The following is a 20645-nucleotide window of genomic DNA, read 5'->3' on the forward strand; positions in this document are numbered from 1 at the left end:
TTAAAAATATATATTTTTAACATTTTACACGCTTTTAACTCGCTGTTGTCGTATCCTCAAATCTTGTAACTCAATTTCAACCGTCTTCCCAATGTCGTATCGACTGCAAACTTGGTATAGGTATGTCATACTGATGACAATACTATATTCTATCATTAAAAACAATATATTTTAAAACAATATTTTTAACAGCTCTAATTGTCCACGCTCAACTCACGTTGCCTGTCAATCACCACGGTCCCTTACGTCACGGCAAGCCTCGAGGAGCCACGCCCAGGGGCGGGGCATGTGGAAGGAGGGGAGGGGCGATGGGGGCAGGTGGAGGGGCAGCTCGGACAGTACATTTTTAAAAAGAGTGTTTTAAAAAAGTATTTTTAAATATTTTATTCTCCTGATGCTCCCGTTTCCTCCAACATAACATAACTCAATTGGTGGATAACCCCTCAAAACATAGCGGACCACCATCCCTTGCTCGTCTGTCGTCCCTTGTGTGCCTCGCAGTATTCGCTCACTCTTGCAGTCACTCGGTGTCAATGACAAGTAGAAATGAATGCGTGCAGGAATATCCAAACAAAATATAAATATATATACAGTACCTGCAACTCAAACGTCAAATCAACAGCCTTTATTTCACTATAAATATTCAGATTTTAATATACAGAACTATTCATCTCAGTTAAGGCGCTGTAACGTCAATTACACAAAAATCAACCAAGAAGTTATCTTGATGCCACAACCTTGCAGTCATTACGTAAAGAATGATGAATTGCTATTTTAAGAGGCACACGTCTATATATAGCAAATACGTTGCTTTCCAACACACTTATAATCAACACCAATTCATAACTTGATGTGGTTAGTGGATATTAGAACACAGCACCGACGGCAGTGAAAGATGTTGGTTAATTTCCATCGGACCATCACGACGACGCTTAGAAGCCAGATTTCCTCCGGTTTGCGTCTCAAAATCCTCAGCATGTCATGTGACTTAAGACGTGGCTATGGCTGGTATCGTGAGTTTGTGTACGACAGAGACTGCCTTCTAATTGAGGCAAAGTAACCACAGGAAAATCCAAACACACAGCAGGCACGGCTCAGGATTTTACTTTTAATAATATTTATTGGAGGCAATTACATCAGCGAAAACTGATAGTAAGTGTCAATAAACAAAGCTTTATACTCGCATCACCATTGTCCTTATTATCCAAAGTTACCACTGTCCATTTTATAAATCGCGTAAAAAAATAAAACTTCATTTTTGTACAACTGCAGGGATTTCTCTGGGGTCCAAAACGCATCCTATTTTTTTTTCATTTTTTATTTTTGTTTAAATTTAACTTCAGCCAATAACGGCATTCATCCATTCACAGCGCGAGGAGAGACGAAAGAGCAGATAATTTACATAATATACCAATTTTCCACCCAGTAACGCACAGCCAATGGATATAGGCAACTTTGAATAATGGAGGGGGTTCTTCTTTGCAACATTTTGGTAAGGGGGAGGGAAAGAGACATTGCCAAGAAAGGAAAATTAAAGCAAAAAAAATACTCCACAACTACAAGATGGCAAAGGAATAGAAACACGAAAGAAAAACGTAAAATCAAATTTTAATTACAAGAGTGTAAGCATAAAAAAACCAAGAGTTGCTTATGTACATGCAGTGCCATTCGCAACCATTTATAAAATAAGCTAAAATTCACAACGGCAGCCCCCTTTTAGACTCTGCACGCATCCACTCTTTCCCAACTTGCACTCGTTCCCCAATTGCTCGGAGAAAAACAACAACGCTCCAGTGCGCTCACGCGCGGCATTTCTCAACGCACTGCTACGAGCTCGCGTGCACGCAAGCACGCACGCCCCAACAACAACACCTATGTCACCCTGCACCACGCACGCACAAGCAGACCGTCTCAGACTCAAACGAGGAAATACCACGGGCCCAAAGCTGAATGCTGACACTTAAATGAACGACAAAGCGTTCAAAAAGAAATGCGGCCGAAGACGTGGGGCACGGTTATAACCCAAAGTCACTGTCCACGTATTTTTTCCCTCCCCTTGTCTTTATTTCTGGCCCCAGCTACTCCTGCCAACAAGCGAGAGCTCGCCGACGCACGCCGTTTGCGACCGTGCCGAACGGGTTCATCGCAAGCACGGACTGGGGGGGGACGCGTCACACGCACGCCTGTGCCGCCACACGTCCATGCAAAGCCTAAAAGCCTTGCTCGACCAGTTCTAATTACGTGTTCGATTTAGTTTGCTTGCTTTAAAAAACAAATCTCATGTACTAAGAGTTCTTCTATTTAGCCCTCGATAAAAAGCCGTCTCGGTAATCGGTTATAAAGCCCCAGCGAGGGGCTCCGGCGTTGCTTGCGAGGGAGATGGCGGCGGTGCGGGGCATGCAGCGCGGGCGGCCAGGGGGAGAGGGCCTCCCCCACCCCCCCGCACGTTACTTGCGGCGGCGAACTGCGGTCTTGTATTTACGGTTTTTGAGGGTGGCGCTAGAACTACCCTGGAACTGGTTCGCTGGGCTCCCGGACATCCTGTGAAAGCAGAACGAAGCGAGGGGGTGGGGGGGACACAGAAATACTTCAGAACGGGCCGACCCTGCGCGCCCACCCCCCCCTCCCAATTCACAAGCGACCTCAATGACGAAGCAATTGCCCTTCACAGGCGTGCGCTTGCTAAATGCGATCGTCTTGCGCAGCCTGAGAAATCCTGTACTGCCCCCTGCAGGCGTATAGCTATTCCTCCGCATGTGGGGCAGAAAGGGTGAATGTTAATCTCTAAGCTACCCCAGCTGACAATTATTAAGGTCGGAAGTCACTGACCCTCCACGATTTGATGAATTGTCATGATTTAAGAAGCCGCAAAATTTAATTTGCAAAATAAATTAATTTGGTGTTGCTGTTCATGTATAAAATCTATGCATGTAACAAAATAAAGTACTATTACAACTCTAAAATTATTAACTGCACAATTCTACGCATATTTTTGGAGCGTAATAACCAAATTTACTCGATAAATTAAGAAGTTTTCTAACAATCCTTGTTCAAGATTAAACAGGAGCTGGGTCAAAAACAAATGTTACGTGCCGATGAGAAAGTAGGACTTAAGAACGTGGCTGTGAACAGTTGTGGGGTGGGGGGAGCTCACCCGATGTTGAACCCTGGACGGGCGTTGAACTGGAAGGTGCCAGGCGCCTGCTGTGGGCTCCCTCCAAACGTCAAGCTGCTCCCGCTGGGACCCGGCGCAGGACTCGCTGCTCCGAAGTTGAAGCCTTGAGCTGCTGCTGCCGGGGCAGCGCCAGAGAACTGGAAACTCCCGGAGCCTGACCGCGTACGACGACACGGCATTGGTAAATGACATCTGCATCTGCTCAATAATTGTCATTGAGAAAAAGTTGGGAGATGCGTCCCAATGTAGGACCCCCACTGAGCTATTTCGCTCTTTCAGAAGTGACCCGGCCACAAATGATAGTTTAACAAAGCGGCTTATATGAACATTTAAAGCAGCCAAAAACTCTAAAAGACATGTTTCTAAATGTGGAGGGAAACACTGCACGACCTGGAAAAAACACTCGCCCACGGGGAGAACACGCAAACTCCAAATATACAGACGTCAGGGTCAGGATCAAACCCACGACCTCCTGAATACCGGGCGAAGGCGTTAACATCTCGTCACCTCGACACCTGAATACACCGTCAGTAAATGTAACACCAAGAAAGGTGAGCGAGCACGAGTCTGGTTCTCAATGTTCCATCTCTGCAGTGGTTGTCCTATTGGGTTTGCTCTCTTCAATAGCTGCCACTCCGTCACCGCTCTGATCCATCGGCCAAAATCCCCATCAGCGAAGAGTCCTGCCCAAGCTCACTTGCTTGAACACTCAATACGATGCCACTGCGTGCTTTCCTCTTTACTTCTCAGTGCAATGCCAAGCAAGCATCACGCGCAATTACTTCGTTTGATGCACTCCTCAGCTTTTGTAAAATTTTGTCTGTCTGTGCCCAATACAATGAAAATCAATATCCCATTGTGCCCACAACGGCACACGTTGGTTCGTTCGTTTTCAGTCCGCTTGTCCTGGTGAGGGTCGCGGCGGCAGCATGCCGAGTAGTGCGTCCGGACCTCCCTTTCCTTGGCGACAGACTCTAGCCCTTCCTGGGGAATTCCCAGGCGTTCCGGGGCCAGCTGAGCGACATCGTCCTGCCGGCGTGTCCTGGGCTGGCCCCAGGGTCCTCGCCACATGGGTTGTCATTGTTTTCATATAATTTAGCAAATTCGCAATTAATTAAATCGCACTCAAAATTCGATGCGTGCATCACATTCTCTAACACTTTGTTCTTTACCCTAAAATGGAGTGCAAGAATGGATTTTGGAATCGGTGAACCGACGAGGTCTTCAGATGCTCGGCGTGCACTGCCACTCACCAGCGGGCTGCCCAGCGGCGCCACCAGGTCCGAACGCCGGCTTCTGCACCGCGGCCGAGAACAACGGCTGCTGCCCTCCGGCGGGCGCTGCCCCCGAGCCAAACGCGGGCGCTTGCTGCTGATTGGCCGAGAAGCCAAAAGCTGGCGGGGCCAACTGCGAGGGCCCCGAGGAGCCGAACGCAGGCGGCTGGGTGGGCGGCTGCTGCCTGAAGGGTGCCCCGCCGGGGCCGCCCCCGCCATCGCCGCCGCCGCTGCTGCCAGGCTGGGTGCCGAAGGCGTGAGCGGCGCCCGCCGGGGAAGCGGATGAAGCGGTGCCGAACGTGGGCAGGGAGCTGCCGGGCGCCGAGAAGATGGAACTCGAGCCGGAGCCGAAGCCTGGATTGTAGCAGAGGAAGAGCGGGGGGGAGGGGAGCAGCAGCGTGGTAAGCGCGGAAAAACACATCGCACACAACACACACGCGCGCCCCGTCACGGTTAGTGCAGCTTCGCAAGCAGGGGTAGAGATCTACTCTGGTAAAGATGACCTGTGTGTAAATCGCAAGCCAATGCATCCAAGAATTAACAATTAAATTATTAGGTTCATCATCACCTGCATTGTCCACCAAAATAGTTATCATTCATCGTCATGCGCTACCGTTTATCGTTACTAATTTTTTCCGTAATTTTGTTTCCCGTTCACGCTCCTATTCTATATGACTTCCCAGCTTCCTGTTTTCTCTCTGCCTCCAGCCGAGTCGCGTTCTGCTCCGAAGCCTCCAAGGACACAATCTTCCCACCTTTTTCTTGTCCTGGACCCTGATTTTTGACAAGGGAAATTTCCACAATCCCCTTCATGTGACCATAACATTTTGGTCTTGCCTGCTGCATTCCAGCCATTTGCCTTTCCCCCCCCCCCCCCCCCCCCGTGTCTGATGTGCTCATTCCCTCATCCTATTCCCGTCTCATTTTGCCAACCACGCTGCAAAGGAATTAGCTGGAATCTTAATTTAATTAGTTCAATTTTTCCAAGCAGCCATTTGTCGAGTTATATAATTATGTAAACATGATTAGCCCGTTAGCAGGTCGGCAACGAGTCTGAAAGGGAGTTGGCGCCGAGGGAATAATTAAGCGTGGTGGTGGTGCATTTATTTGGAGGAAGATGGAACCATCTGTGCTCTGGCACTGCCCAACATGAGTTTGACGCTTCGTTAAATGAAAACACAGACCAGAGCATGTCATCATTGCACACTCGTGTGACATAACCTGACCGTGATTGCGACGTCTTACTTTCCTCACTAAAAAAATTCTAATGTGTTGAAGTCCCAGGACCACACTTCCCAATCTACATAAATACACAAAAACTTCCATTTGCCATGTGGGTTACATCTTCCTATATCTGGAGGACCAGCACAAGGTCCAAGAGAGCGACTGAATGTAATGCACATTGAGTACGAAAGACTGTGGTGCATTTGAGTGTTGAGCACGTCACATGAGTGTTGAGCATGCTGGAAGTGTGGCGCGTCATGCTGACGAGCACTGGTGATGACCACGCAGCATAGGCAACAAAACGAGCGCCAGTGTTCGCGAGCGTTGTGCCGCATGTGCAGCGCGGGTGAAATGTGCCGTGCTGGCGAGTTCCCGCAGACGAGCGTGGTGACGGTGAGCAAGCCGCCAAGCTCTCGCCGCAGACCTGCGCCGCTGGAGCTGGCTGCGCCCGTGACTCCACCGAATCCGAAGGGTGTGACGGCGGCCGTGGCGGCGCTGGCCGCGCTCCCGGCCGAGGGTCCGAACATGTACGTGGAGCCGCCCGACCCCGGAGCCCCTGCGACGCCGGAGTTTGCGGCCGGCGCGTCGGTCTTGGGCAACGCGCCGAACACCGGCGGTGCCGCGGCCGCGTTGGTCGCGGTCGCGTTGGTCACGCCCGGGTCCGTCTTGCCAAACACAAACGGCGCCACCGGCGTGGCAGAGTTGTTAGCGGCGGTGCCCGCGAGCTGCTGCTGGGACTCGTGGCCCGGCCCGAACAAGAAGGTCGTGGTAGGCTTGTCGAGCTTAGCCGAAGGGGCGAAGCCGAACGGCGCAATCTGCGCGGACGAGCAGGCGGGGGCGGCTCCGGTCGCGGCGGGGTCGGGCTTGGCGGCCGACACGGAGGCCGCGGGGCCGAACATGAAGGGCGGGGCAGCCCCAATGGAGGTGGAGGGACCGGCGTTGGCCGCGGGCGCGTCCGGTTTGACGGGGACGCCGAACGCGATGGGCTTCGTGCCGAACGAGAAGGAGCTGCCGCTCGCGGGCGCTGCAGCAGACGAGGAGGGCGCAGGGGTCGCGGCACCAAAAAGGCCCGGGGTGGCCGCAGCGGATGGGTTCATGGTGGCGAAGCCGAATGGTTTCTTGGCTGTTGGTTCATCTACAAAAGGAACAGCGGAGATGGAGGGGGGGGAGCGTACAGGAAATGTGTAGGGGTCAGGTGACAATAGTTGTCAGAGTAAAGAAATACCAAAATACTCCACGATAAATAAGAAATGTGTTCCTGGGAAATACTACTTAAATCTAAATTATTCAAAGCAAACTCTAATTTCCCATCGCCATAATGGTAAAATCAGTGGTTGTTCCTAGCCGAGATTTCTGGAACAAACACCAAGACAACATACCTTTAAGCTAATATTAAATACAAATAACTATTTAAAACTTGCCAGAGATAGTTTCAAAGTTTGCTGATCAATGATGATGCCTAGTTGGGTGAGCAGGGGGTGGAGTTATGCAGATGAAAAAGCAGGATCACCTGCCTCTTCATCTGACGATGAAGCTAAAGTCACAGAAATATTCCCCAAAGGAAGCTTTTCTTCTGGGCTCTTTTCTCAACATTGTCTTGATTGTACAACTCTTTAAAATATATATCCAAAGACAGCTTTTTCTGCTGGCCCAGCTCCTTGTAGCAGTGAATGCCAGTTAATACTCGTGGTGGTGCTGGTGGTATCATCTCCTCGGCCTCTTCCTATCAGATTACTCATCTAATAGGGCCTCACCATGGGATTCAAGCAACTACACCACCAGTGTCGAGTCCAGCTTGAGAGAGAACTCACCACATGGTGGAGGGATCTCCGGTGGTACACGCTAGACATGCACATTATGGATGGTGTTACGTAGCCAAATAGCCTGCGTTCCACCCTTCCAGTGAATTCCTCGTTTTAAAATTGTGCAACATTTGTGTTTGCTATTTTTGTCCAAAGAATGTAACGGAAATAGGTTCCCTAATAAAGAAATGTGTTCCCTATTAATCAAAAACGCATATATGCGAAACAACACAGCATGCTGCAACTCATCGCGGTGGATACCAGTACAGACCTCGTGAACTGTTTATATTGGCTACCGTATATACAAATATACAAACACAAATACCGTTTTACAATTGTCATTTCTGCCGACAATAACTTTCATATTTGTCATCCGAGCTATGCCAACAGCAACACAGAAACTACCACTTGCCCATTGCGATATTCAAACCGACAACCGCAATCCTTTTCCAAAAGGGAAGCAACACCGACGACCCATCATCATAAAAAAGCACGCCGCCGATCGGTGTCGCGCACAAACCTGCGTCCGTCTTCTGCGCCGCCTCTTTGGAGAAGCTGAACCCCGTCGCCAACGGCGGCACGGCCTTCCCCTCGGGCCCGGCGCCGCCCGAACGCTTCACGCCGCCGAACGCACCGAAAGTCGCCGTGGCCGCCGGCTGCTCTGCGGCGCCGCTCGTTTTGAACTGGAAGCCGCCAAACGTGGCCGGTGCCGCCTCTTTGTCGGGCGCGAACGCGAACCCCGCCCCGGGCTTGCTGGCATCTGCACCGCCGGCCAGCGCATTTTGTCCAAACGACGGAGTCGCGACGCCGAACTGAAAAGTGCCGCCGCTCGGGCCCTTCGGTTCTGCGATCTTTGCGGTCGACGCGGCGGCAGATGAATCGGTGGTGGCGGCGGCGGAGACGGTGGAGTTACCGGCACCAACTTTGGTACCGAACGTGAAGGTGGCGGCGGACGTCTGTGCCATTTCCGCGGCGTCGCTTGACGGGAGCTTGAAACCGCCGCCAAAAGTCACGGTGGAGTCGTTGGCTGGGGCGGTAGTGCCGAACGTGAAGCCCCTTGCTGCTGCCAGGCCACTCGTGTCCGTGACGCCACTAGCACCAGCGGTTGAGGAAGGGGCAGTAGTAGTAGTGTCTTTGCTGGCCGATGTGGAGCCCGTGCCGAACTTGAAGCCGCCCTGGCTGTTGAACGAGAAGGTGGCGGCGGCGCTGGGCAGGGCACTGGCGGCAGAGTCGTCTGACGAGAGGCCGAATGAGAATGTCGGCCGGTCGGGCTGCGCTGCGGCCTGCGCTGCTGAAACAAATGCAAAGGTCGATGAGCCTTGCAGACTGTGGGGACCAATGATGTTGAGACAGCCTATTAACATTCAGGCCATCAAGGAGAATGAATGGGTGCTGTCGGTGGGTGGTGGGGCCAGGCGCATGGTGGGGGTGGGTGAATGGTGGGAAAAGAGGAGGTTGTTGGCTGAGGGTTTACACCTGTGGGTTGGGTAGGTGGTGGGACCAACTGCCGGAGCGAAATGGGTGGCAGGGCTGGGGGTGTGTGGGGCAGCGAGGTCCCAGCAGTGGGGCCAGGGTTCGCACCCAAGGGCTGGGTGGCCGAGTGGCTGGCGGTGTGAAGGCGAGTGTTGAAGCTGGGGTGGTGGGGGCAGATGACGGTGGGTGGAATTCTCACCTGAGGGCCGGGCGGCTCCAGGCCGTTCGGTGGAGCAGCAGGCGCACACGTCGGTGCTCGCCGAGTTGGACACCATGCACGTGTCGCAGTCCCACGAGCCCGCAGGACGCTTGAACTTGTCTCCAAAACCGACCGGGGTGGCTGCTGGTGCCGCGGACGACATGGGGGCTTTGCCACCTGCAGGGATGGGAAACGGGACGTGTCATCACTCCACGCACAGGACCCAAGTTGTGCCAAGCACAGTGTTTTAAGTCTTCTGATGATGTCATTAAAATTACAACAATGATCAATCGACAAATGTTCCCTTTAATCCCATAGTTAACCCCATATACTTGACTCAAGTTGTTTTGTGCAATCTGATACTGGGAATTGTGTGACAGGAACATTTGTGGAAATTAACCCGACACAAGCAGCATGTGACTCAGACTAAGCTACAGATTCCTCAAGCAAACCTTTGCCAACTCGCACCACTCCCAAATCCTTGTCCTGAGTGTTGCGATAGCTCAAACGGCACCCAGAGCCTCGATTTCCTCTGCTGCCCAGTGACGTAGGCTTCGCGGATTCAATCCATTGTCTTGTGCAATGTTTCAACGTTAAACGTAAATATCTTGATTTGAAGCTTTCGTGACTGCAGGAATCCAATACTATTTGGTTCTTTCGGTAAAGTCACGTAGGTAGAAAATAAAATAAATCACGACGTTTCGGGCACAACACAAGTGTCCGTCATCAGATAGTATAAACGTAAATATGTTGCAACAAAAACTGGGACCCGATCCCATGACTTGGTATGCATGGGGCTACTTGGGGAAGGGCCTACTAAACATCGTCACGAAAAAAAGGATTGCAACTAATGATTGTGTGCTTGACGATGGTCAACGAATGGATTATACCGATGAGGTTAACGTACGATGATGAGAAAAAGATGATGATGACACTGCTGACGGTTATGCCAATTGATAATGATGATAGACAGCCAAGGAGCTGGCCAGCGGGTGATAACGAATGACCGTGAAGCTGCTGCTAACGACGTGTGTTGGTGACACTACCGATGACAATTGATAGTTTTTTTGGCGTCATCTGGTCCAACCCATGTGAGACTAGGCTCTAAGGAAAGCTGTCTCGGGTGTGGACCAATCAACTTCAAGGACAGTGCACATTATCAGAGTTGTGTTTTTTGTTTGCATTATGACTGCAGGTATTGTGGTCTATGCAAACATGACTCCTTGTAAAAAGGTGTCAGTTTGGTTGCCAGATAGAAGGGTAAAAAAACAATTATCATATTTTTACTGGAAAATGAGGTTCCAATGGTGACTACCGATGACGTCGATGATGACGGAGTGACGCGTCGAGGGCTCACCGGACTTGGCGGTCTGACAGGCCGCGCACGAGCCACTGCCGGCCTTGTTCTGCACCATGCACACATCGCAGTCCCACGCGCCCTCTGGCCGGACAAACAGGGAGGCCAGGCTGGAGGCGCCGGCGGCGGCGGCTGCCGAGGGCTTTGTGTACGCAGGCGGCGGCACCGATGATGCGGGCGCTCTCGTTATCGAGGCGGGAGCGGTGGAAACGCCGCTCGAGAAGAAGGTGGAGGCGGCCGAAGAGGAGGAGGTGGACAGCGGTGGGGCGAGCGCGGACCGCTTGGGGGCGAGGCCGGCGCGCGGCGTGTCGCACGCCACGCAGCGGGAGCTCTCGCCGCGGTTTGACACCATGCACGTGTCGCAGTCCCACGAGCCGGGAGGGGCAGCAAACTGCTCGGCGAGCGAGGGCCCCGCAGCCTGCGGCAGTTTGGCGTTGGCCTGCAACAAAACGGTGACAATGGAAGATCCCCCGCCCGCCCCATTAACAGCCTGCTTGAGAAAAGGCCCCATCGTAGTCGTCTTCATTGCCTGTCGTCAGGTTAGGCGAGCACGTGGGTACCAAAACTTAGACATACGTAAATGGATATTGCAAGGCTGTTCGGAGACCGCTCCCACCAATTTCCAATGCATGTGGCATCATTTAAAAAATAACGTTGTTTATGCAAACTAGGTGTACAGTACAGAAACAATGGCAATTTCATTTAAAGATATTTGCTAAGCTTGGCTTATTATCCTGGCCCTGCTTATCCACATCACAATTTACAAAAGTCTTGTGGTGACAACGAGCCCAGTTTTGAAATCATACATAAGACGGGCGTGTGCCGTTGGAGAGAGCTTTGGTGAAGAGATATCCGTAAGCCCTCAAAGTAAATTATTTCCATTAAATCTCCATCAACTTCCCCAGAATACATACAATGCACCATACAATTCACCTCCACGGCGATTTGATGAACCGACATGATTCAAGGTAGGGATATGCTTTTAGAACAAGTTAATTGTCTTAATTATAATTTTGTTTCTGCATTAGTTTCGTTTGCACTGTTAGTGTACATTTAACATTACAATCTTCACAAAATGTTAACACTTTCACACGTGATTCGACGCATGTATCGTGAACGGATGTGTTCAATTGGTACATTGTCAAAATTGTGGTACATTTTATTTTATAAATGCGGTATATTTGACCCTATCATGGATTCGAACATAACTGCTATCATTGGGAGTACTGCCGCAAAGTGATGAAACTTTGGAACCCCTCAACTCCGCAAACGATCACATGTCAAGCAACGACCCTCGAATACGACGCCACTTCTGCAGTCTTATGAAGAGGCCTCTCACCCAGCACTTGTCCTTTACAATCTGCAGAGAATCGCTTCACAAAGCACCCATCCATCAGTCTATAGATATTCAGCCTTCAGCGATCGTTCATACCAAATTCAAACATCATATTACATGTATTGTTTTATGTGCGCAGCCACTGCCCAACTCCTCAGAAACCCAGTTTTATAAACTCACACTATTTTATGTTACCAGGCAATGTCCACTGAGCTATGTAGCTCTTTTTCAGAAGCGACTTAGCCGAAAATAAAGCTCAACGAAGTGGCTTATCATGTGGAAATATATAGCAGCCAAATACTCCAAACGCATGTTTCTAAATGTTGAGGTAAAATCCGGAAGATCCAGAGAAAAATCCACGCGACCACTGGGAGAACATGCAAACTCCAAATATACAGCAGGCGTCAGGGTCGGGATCGAATGCACGACTCCTGCATACCAGGCGAGGTAGGCAACATCTCGCCACCACGGCGAACGCCTGCCCAGAATCAAAGCTAGGATTCTCTGTGTGTCTGGTTCAGTATTCTTGACATCCATAATTGAATTCTCAAAGTCATATACCCAGAGGCCCTTGCAATCAATCAGTCAAAACAGCCAGCGAGTGCTGCAGGGTTAGGATTGCGTCCTACTCACAGCTGGAATGCTGGAAGGGGCTGTGGCTCGCTTGGGCGTGGGCTTGGAGGCCTGGCAGGCCACGCACGTCACGTGCGACGCCTGGTTCTGCACCATGCACGCGTTGCATTCCCACGAGCCCTCGGGCGGCCGGAAGCGATCTCCGAACCCAGAGGCGGTTGGTCGCACCTCGCCACCACTACCGCCGCTCGCCGCCGCCGCCTCGCCGAAGCCTGGCCCTGGGAAAGAATTCAGAAGGCAAATGCATGTGTGACTACGTGAAGAGTTGAGCATTCAACAGCAGACTGCCGACTAATGGCATCGCGATAGGGAAGGTCGGCAGAGGCGGTGTCACGCTTAAAGACGCAACCCATAAAGTTGTTGTTGTTTTTCTAGATACACGCCGAGGCTGTGCGCGCTGGGCTGTCCGATACGGGTTTGCAGCTTCGTTAAATGAGGATGAAAAATTATTTATATTTGAAAAACTTTTTTTAAACACGCTTTTATGAAATGTACTAAAAAGTACATGAATGTACTGTATTAATGGAAGAACTCCACGACTCCAGGAAGTGGCCCCGAAGCTTGCCATAACACAAGGGACCGTGGGGGCAATTACAATCAACGTTAGTTGACCGTGGACAATTAGACCCAAGCCGAAACATAACATATAAAGAAGAATGTTTAAAAAAATATATTTTTTATGATAGAATATAGTATTGTCATCAGTATGACATAAGTATACCAAGTTTGCAGTCGATAACACATTGGGAAGTGGGTTAAAATTGAGTTATAAGATTTGAGGCTACAACAACAACGACAACAACGACAACAACGACAACACACGGCGAGTTAAATAAAAGCGTGTAATCCCGTTTAAAATGCCACCACAGACATGGCTGCCATGTCGCTCCAGTGACAATCACTGCAAACCCACGGGAACTACGTCAAGTGTTGTCATGTTCAGCCTGTGACCAAACTGCTCGGAAAGCGCCCGATCTCGTCGGATCTCAGAAACCGCGAAGGCTTCAGCCTGGATAATTGCTTGGACTTGCGGCCATCACGTGCTCAGCAGGTGTTGCAGGCTCCTGCTGAAAAATGTTGTCAGCAGAGGGACGTGCAGCCAAATTCATGGTTGGACTATACTCTACTCAATATCTATGCTCACCACCATCAACCCCCACTAACGAGCATGAAGTGTGGTTAAATAGCGCACCACGACCCACACGGTGTGTGGAAGCCCTTATCCAGCGGTGGATTGACACAAAGGGCTTCAACGTGTGCACCATGACGTTTCTCATTAACGAAGCCTCAAGCTCGTATCGGACAGCCGAGTATGCACGGGTTCTGTACGCTTCATTGTAATGTGGATCCATCGTCACCGACCTTTGGGTGCTGAAGAGGCCTTTAGGATGTCGAGCACACTGCCAGACTTGAGAGTCTTGGCTGCCTTGAAGGGACCTCCTTCAGAGTCATTGTCCTCATCTGAGGAACAACCACGGGGGGTGGGGGGCTCGATTATTAATTATTAAGCATCTTCCTAACGAAAATCAACTACCGTAAATTAAAGGAACCGACATGGACTTGATGCAAAGTTGGGCTCAAAATGAGCAAAACAAGAGTCGCTCACAGTAAGCCGGCTAAACCAAACAGAATTGGTTCACAATTGATATGTAGGTTATACCGCAAGGCAAAATACAGGGACTCTTCTACTTACGAACGAGCTAAGTTCCAGAGGTCCGTTTGTAAGTCGATTTGTTCTTAAGTTCAACTTTACTCCTGTCGATTCCAAACATGTTGTGCGGCATGTACACTAAACACGGAGAATGGCTTTAAAAGTTGTATAATAGCCTGTAGATGTAGATGCCGGTGGGTCTTCATGTTCTGCAGATGTAGATGCAACCACTGCCATTCTATTGCGCATCGGTTGACCTTACGACTCTCGGTCCAAACAGGCAACTGGACATACGGACAGGTTTGTTCGTATCTCTCAAAGTTCGTAAGTCGAATGTTCATAAGTAGAGTCCCTACACATTCTTTTTTATTGTAACGTGTCGAAGAGAATTGACGGACGTACCATTGCTTCGCTTGCTCATCCCCTTTGATCCCTTGAGATCCCCGGCCGGGGACGTGGCACCACCACTCCGCTCCTTGTGGCCAGACAGCGCCGCTGCCGCCGCCACTACGCCCACCGACGGGACCGGCGTGGTCTGTGTCGCCGAGGGCAATCTGAACGCGAACCCTGCAGCCGCTGGGGTGGGGAGACGCACCACGGCACAAACCAAACATTGGACGGATTGCGTGGACTCACAAATGCGAATCCTGAACACGTTTTTTTTTTGTCTCGTTTGTCCCACTCCCTTTGGTTGTGCCGTCTCACCGGTACTTGCGATCTCATTTGTAGGCAGGTAAAAGTGTACTACTTTGCGATTAGAATCGTTAAGCTCATGATGCGAGCATCAAGACACTCTGCGGTTCACGCAACTATTGAACGTGATAAGTTCACGACAATATTGGAAAAAAGATCGATGGTCGAATGAAATCGCAATCCCGAATTGTGATATTTCATTGAATTACAATGAGGGCAAATCATTTAATGCCAAATCATTCGTAGTGTCTCACATGTGCTGTCTTTGTCTGAGTTCATTCTGAACGTCAGCTAAAAATGGAAAAAAAATGCCTAAGATTTACATTAATAACTCAATTATCCATTCATCCACACAATTAGATGCACAGAAGGAGATCATTTAAATCAACGAATCCATGAATCATCACGTGCCGTATAATTTGGCACTCAAACGGGACGGACAAAAGGCAAAACAGCCAATCAAAGCAAAATCCTTCTTCTACATCTCCCCAGTTAAAATAAGTCTAGTTTTATATGATGATAATTATTACTTATTACTGGTAGGAAACCTCCTGGTTACACCAGCCCACAGGAGATTATTGTGTCTGTCCATCCATCGTGCATCCAAAAATGAGAGGGGTGGGGCTGGGTGGAGAGGGGAGGGTGGGGAGGGGCTGGGTGGGGAGTGGGAGGCGTGGGGCTGGGTGGGGAGGGGCTGGTCACCCCGTGGTGCCCTTATAAAACTCAACGTTTAACCTACTCATGCCTGGCTTGTGCCCGCTCTCACAGTCAGCCATATTTGCAGAATACACCACGCTGCCCTTGACCCTGGCCATTGACCGAGCAACCCAACATTCCAACCAGCTCCCTCCACAGGAATGAATGTGTTTTGTCATGCCACACGAGTTTCCTGGCTGCCACGAGAAGCCATACCTGTGCCGGAGCTGGGCAGGGTGGTAGGGGTCGTCACTAGGCCAGCTTTAGTGACCGGCGTGCTGAACTGGAATGGTGGCTGCACCAATGTAGCCCCGGTCGTGCGAAGAGAGAGACGCAAGTACCGCAAAACACACGCACACACACGCACGCATTCATGACATGGGGAAAAAGCACACATGTGCTGGCGCGTACCACAAGGACGTTTGAAATGTACGCCGCGCAGAATCAAATCGCAGACCGTCCGGGATCACTTTTTTCAACGAGGTTCAAGCCCTCGTGTGTTTGCATTGCTCATCTCAAGCAGCCTGCGGGCGACGTGCCACGTGTTAATGGCAGGGCTCTCACCGGTTGGCTGGTGGGCGGCTGCTCGATCTCGGTGGCCTTGACGGGCGGAGTTGTGAACGCAAACGGCGTCTGCAAGGACAACGATGCCACCTTGAACGCAATGCACTGGTGTGTACTCTGCGGTGGTGTACACGGGTGTATATTTTGTGGGTACACAAATGTAGTAGCGGTGTGCACCACGTGGTGGCGAAGAGTTTAGGCAGTGGTGGTGTATGCACCTCCGATTAGCACGGTTGGCTACGTTCGGTACGAAAGCAGATCAACAAACATACATGCTATCCAATGGCAACTTGCTTACACGACATTGTCGTGTTCACTATGATTGTATGTTGTACATTCCCATCCACACCATGAAGCGATACACACAAGCATGTAAACCACCATACACTCCGTACACTGTTGAAGAGTACCATCCGATAACAGACTGATGCACACCACAGTTTACAGACACACAGTAGGCAACACCGACATGTTCACTGAACACTATAATTGTACACCAAGTCCAGCGCGATGTGGAATGAGCACCTTGTCAGTAGAGCCACTCCCACCACCACCACCACCTCCGCTGCTGCTGCCGATGGCGGCGGCAAGGGCAGCAGACCGCGTGTTGGCCGGTGTGGAGGTGGCCACAGGGCCAAAGCTGAATGATGGCAGGGCGCCAGCACGGATGGGGAGGGGCACGCTCGGCAGCGCTACGTCCGACTCCTGCAATGCAAACCAGGCCCACAAATGGCGACTCCGCTCTCCTCTCTCAAGCGGCCATCCTTGCACGCACGTCTCGTGGGGCTCGTCAGCGCCGACACGGCGTCACGGCGAGATCTAACGGCGGGAACGCGATGTTGCCCCCTTCAACTTAAAACGAGAGCAATGACTACACACACTGCTCGACTTGGCGAACGTCTGGAATCCAGCATTTTGGAGGCAAGGGCTGGTGGGTTTGTGAATCGCCCAAACCCACTGTTGCTGCAAGGTGGTACTGAAGCACATTTGTGCACTCACCTGTGCATCTCAATTACCGGACTTCTCCAAGGCTATTGTTTGGTGAAGGCGTCTCTGCAGCGGTAGTGGGTTCCATGCAGCGGCAGTTGAATCAACAATTTGTGGATTATATAATTTGCATTTCCTTTGTCAATCCACTGCTGCATGAACGCCTCTGTTTGCCATATCGGTTGTGGGGGTCAATAACCGTACTTCACCATGCTTTGTTAGTGCGGGTTAGTGAAGAGGGGGTACACACGCCCAGGACGAGATAAATATCACTCGCCACCGAATAAAACTTGTGCTTTTGACAACCACTGCGCCTCTGCTCCACCCAAAGTGAAATATACGACACCAGTAGTAAATAATAGCATGGACATAAGTGCCAATTCCTCAAGAAAAAAAGCATTAAGAGTAGGAGAAAACTTTCCTAAGATTAACAAATAAAAAAAATTAATCTCGCAGAGTAGCTCAACCTTATTCAGAAAAAGAAACCAACATTTTCTGCCCGAGCTAAATTTCAGTTAACCGTCATGAATGGGGAAGTTGTAGCATAGATTTCCACCTAAACCACGAGGTGGGGAAGGGGATTGCTGGCAAAGGGACCCCCACCCAGAGCTTTTCTTGGCACGAGAAAATGCTTGGTGCAGCTCAACTTGTGCAATCGCCGCGACGCAGCAATAAAGCAGGAAGCGACCACACGACCGAGCCGCCTCCTTGTGCACGCTCACTCGAAGCCAGAGCGCAGCTGCTGCACACACGTCGCACGCAGACAGCAAGCGACGGCTGTGCGCAGCTGTGGGAGCTCCGCAGTCACCGCGACGGCTGCGCAACCACAGCGGTAAGAGTCCGACAATCGTGTGTCTGTGCTCACGTGACCGATAGTGCCGGCGTTGATGCCCACGTCCCATCAATTATAATTATTATCATGTTTGCACATGCGCGCATGTACGAATGTCTGAAAAAGCTCGTTCAAACCCAGGCAAGACATTTTAATTTGAAATAACATGTTGCAGTAGGTATAAACAACCAATTATCATATTTTGTTACTGGCAAATGAGGTTCCAATGGTGTAAATGCTTAACCCCGAGCTCTCATACTCTGATGGTGCATTGTCTTTGAGTTGTGCGCCTTTTGGCGTCATCTGGTCCAACACCATGTGAGACTAGGCTCGAAAGAAAGCTGTCTCGGGTGTGGACCAATCAATTTCAAGGACAGTGCATACATTATCAGAGTTATGTTTTTTGTTTGCATTCTGACCGCAGGTATTGTGGTCAATGCAAACAAGGTGTCAGTTTTGTTGCCAGATAAAAGGGTAAAAAAACAATTATCATATGCTGCAGTAGACAATCAACAAGTGGTATTTTTTTTGCAATGATACTATTCGTGGGCACGCGCACTCCGTACTGGGAACGCTTCTGGGGAATTTTCTTAAGGCGACAAGTGTTAGTCACACGGATTTCTGAACACCCTGACACATGGCGGAGTTGTAAACACAGCTGAAGGGACAGCCCCCCGCCTGCTTCACAAGTAATGTTCGTGCGAGGCGAGGGAGCGGGCAACAAAGAGCGGCTGTAACGAGCAAACACTGTGGCTTGTCTTATTAGTGGCAGGTGGTCACTGACAATAAACACACCCCGTGAAGTTCATCTCAATTGCCAAAGAGCTTTAACCCCCCCCCCCCCCCACTTTCACAGCAGCCCGGGGGGGGGGACTGCTTATTGCAGCCGAGTGGTCAACGTTGGTAAAGAATTGCAGACGCGCGTGGTCTCAATTACACAGTTACGGGCATCTCCCTCACACTCCCTCAGCTGACAGCGGATAACCGTTCATTGCATCGGATTTGCTACACAGCCACCACACATTGGTGTGATATACTCTGGTTCTGCATACAATGGGGTTTTTTTTGGAAACCCCTAAAAGCTGGGAGGAGGGTTGCTACTTTTTTCGTCAAAGTCACACTGCACGAGTTCAAAACTGCGACGGTGTGCGCACACAGCAATGCGCGTGTCTCCACGTCGCGGGGAAACCTCACGTGCCAGGACGTCCTAGTTTGGTACTGTACAGCAACTACTGTAGCAAGGGATTGTGCATTAGAAGAGTCGCTTCAGTGTGTATTAACCTTCCTTTAATATATTTACATCGTGTTAGGGGTAATGTAAATAACAATGGAAGCTGTAAATGGGCAAAATTTTGGTTTCCACGGTAATAATGGTAAATAAAGCTGTTACGCAGGGCACCCTACCCCTCCACCACTGAGGACATTACGCAAGGGACCGGGGATAGCTGGCACGGACAAACAACACGGTCACGGCAATAAGGCTGTGGGGTTAAAATCCCTGGCAGGGTGAATTCAACCCATCATCCCCGATGCAGGTAAAAAATTAGCAACGCCGAGTTAGCTGCACCAGGCGGACCTCAAGTTCCGTTGAAAACAAATGTTGAGTTAATAAGAGACTGGACCTTCTGTTCGAAGAACAATTAGGAACATCTACCGATGGATCAGTACTAGCAATGAAGAACAAGGATTGACGTTTGGAGAATGAAGACACGCAAGTTGTATATCAGATAGCACTGGGTTGGAAAACGCCGATAACCCACGTTCCCCCCTGTGCCGCCATTTTCATAGCACTATATCCACACAAAACAGAGGTTCCCTCTGTAGCCTTAACAAACTGTTGGGGAGGCCAAGGACCGGTTCATATAATCGTCATTCGTTGGCCGTGAGCAGGAATCAAACTCAAGTCGCTGGGTTTGTAGCGCAGCGCGCTAACCGCTGCACTACCGCTCCCCCCACACACACGAGCATCCCACACACGCACACTCACCGATTCATCGTCTTTCTGGGCCGAGAAGTGGACGGCAATCCGCTCACGCTTCATCTTGCCGCCACCACCACCGCCGCCGCCACCGCCCCCCCTGGGCAGCCCGTTGGCTACTGGGGTCGCCAGCTCGGCAAGGGCCTTGGGAGGCCCAGGCAGCGAGGCCTTGCTGCTGCAAACAAAAAAGGTAACGGGTCAAAGCAACGTTCTCCAACACTGCTACGCGGATGGAGTCAGACTACTTAAGTAACCGATTACTGATCGTCGGTTCAATTATTTGATGAATTAAACAAAATGTAAAAGGAATTGAACGATAACAATAAAGGTCGAGGTGCCCCACTCTCCATGCTGGCGAAAGGAACCCAAAGCTAAAATAAGTCATCTGCAAAGCTTAAGACCACAACAGAATAGGTCAGCGTATGGACACTTTAACCCCTCCATCCGCAATATGCAGATCGTCTTAACTGTGGTGTACCCAGATACAGCTGAGAAATGTACAAAAGGTGAAGTAAATAAAAATATTCGTTCACAGACTGCACATGACTCACCTTTGCAGTGTGCGATTGTCACAGGAAGTTCCCGGCTGAGTGGAGTCCTGAAAAAGACAAATGAAAACACCGCCATTGGGAAAGTGTTCCTCGTGACTCGCAGCACCCACAGCCGAAGAGGCCTTTGTTCAATAGGAAACGTGCATCAACAGAGTGCTTTAGGGACAGTCAACAATCCCATGTGTGACACAGAGACGGATGGATTCGTAAGCAGCGACGG

The 20645-nt window shown here is 50.4% G+C and overlaps 1 protein-coding gene across 9 annotated transcripts in view; it reads right to left on the minus strand.

Moving 5' to 3' along the window:
• Nucleotides 1–603: 603 nt before the first annotated feature.
• LOC133349246 (nuclear pore complex protein Nup153-like) overlaps nt 604–20645 on the minus strand; it is a 45075-nt gene continuing 25033 nt past the window's right edge. For 2 of the 9 annotated variants that reach the window (XM_061562573.1, XM_061562579.1), the window contains exons 9-23: nt 20426–20472; nt 19884–20049; nt 16603–16782; nt 16078–16146; nt 15730–15808; nt 14527–14700; nt 13836–13934; nt 12474–12691; nt 10505–10943; nt 9148–9324; nt 7996–8766; nt 6098–6808; nt 4429–4803; nt 3155–3329; nt 604–2541 (exon numbers count right to left, since the gene is read on the minus strand). In XM_061562573.1, the coding sequence (XP_061418557.1) occupies nt 2448–2541; nt 3155–3329; nt 4429–4803; nt 6098–6808; nt 7996–8766; nt 9148–9324; nt 10505–10943; nt 12474–12691; nt 13836–13934; nt 14527–14700; nt 15730–15808; nt 16078–16146; nt 16603–16782; nt 19884–20049; nt 20426–20472 (3774 nt within the window). In that variant the 3' untranslated portion in view covers nt 604–2447. The other 7 variants (XM_061562580.1, XM_061562576.1, XM_061562575.1 and 4 more) reach the window with 6 other exon arrangements.

This window comes from Lethenteron reissneri, chromosome 29 (assembly GCF_015708825.2).
Source record: "Lethenteron reissneri isolate LAM-NWPU_2019-01 chromosome 29, ASM1570882v1, whole genome shotgun sequence".
Classification (NCBI taxonomy): Eukaryota; Metazoa; Chordata; class Hyperoartia; order Petromyzontiformes; family Petromyzontidae; genus Lethenteron; species Lethenteron reissneri.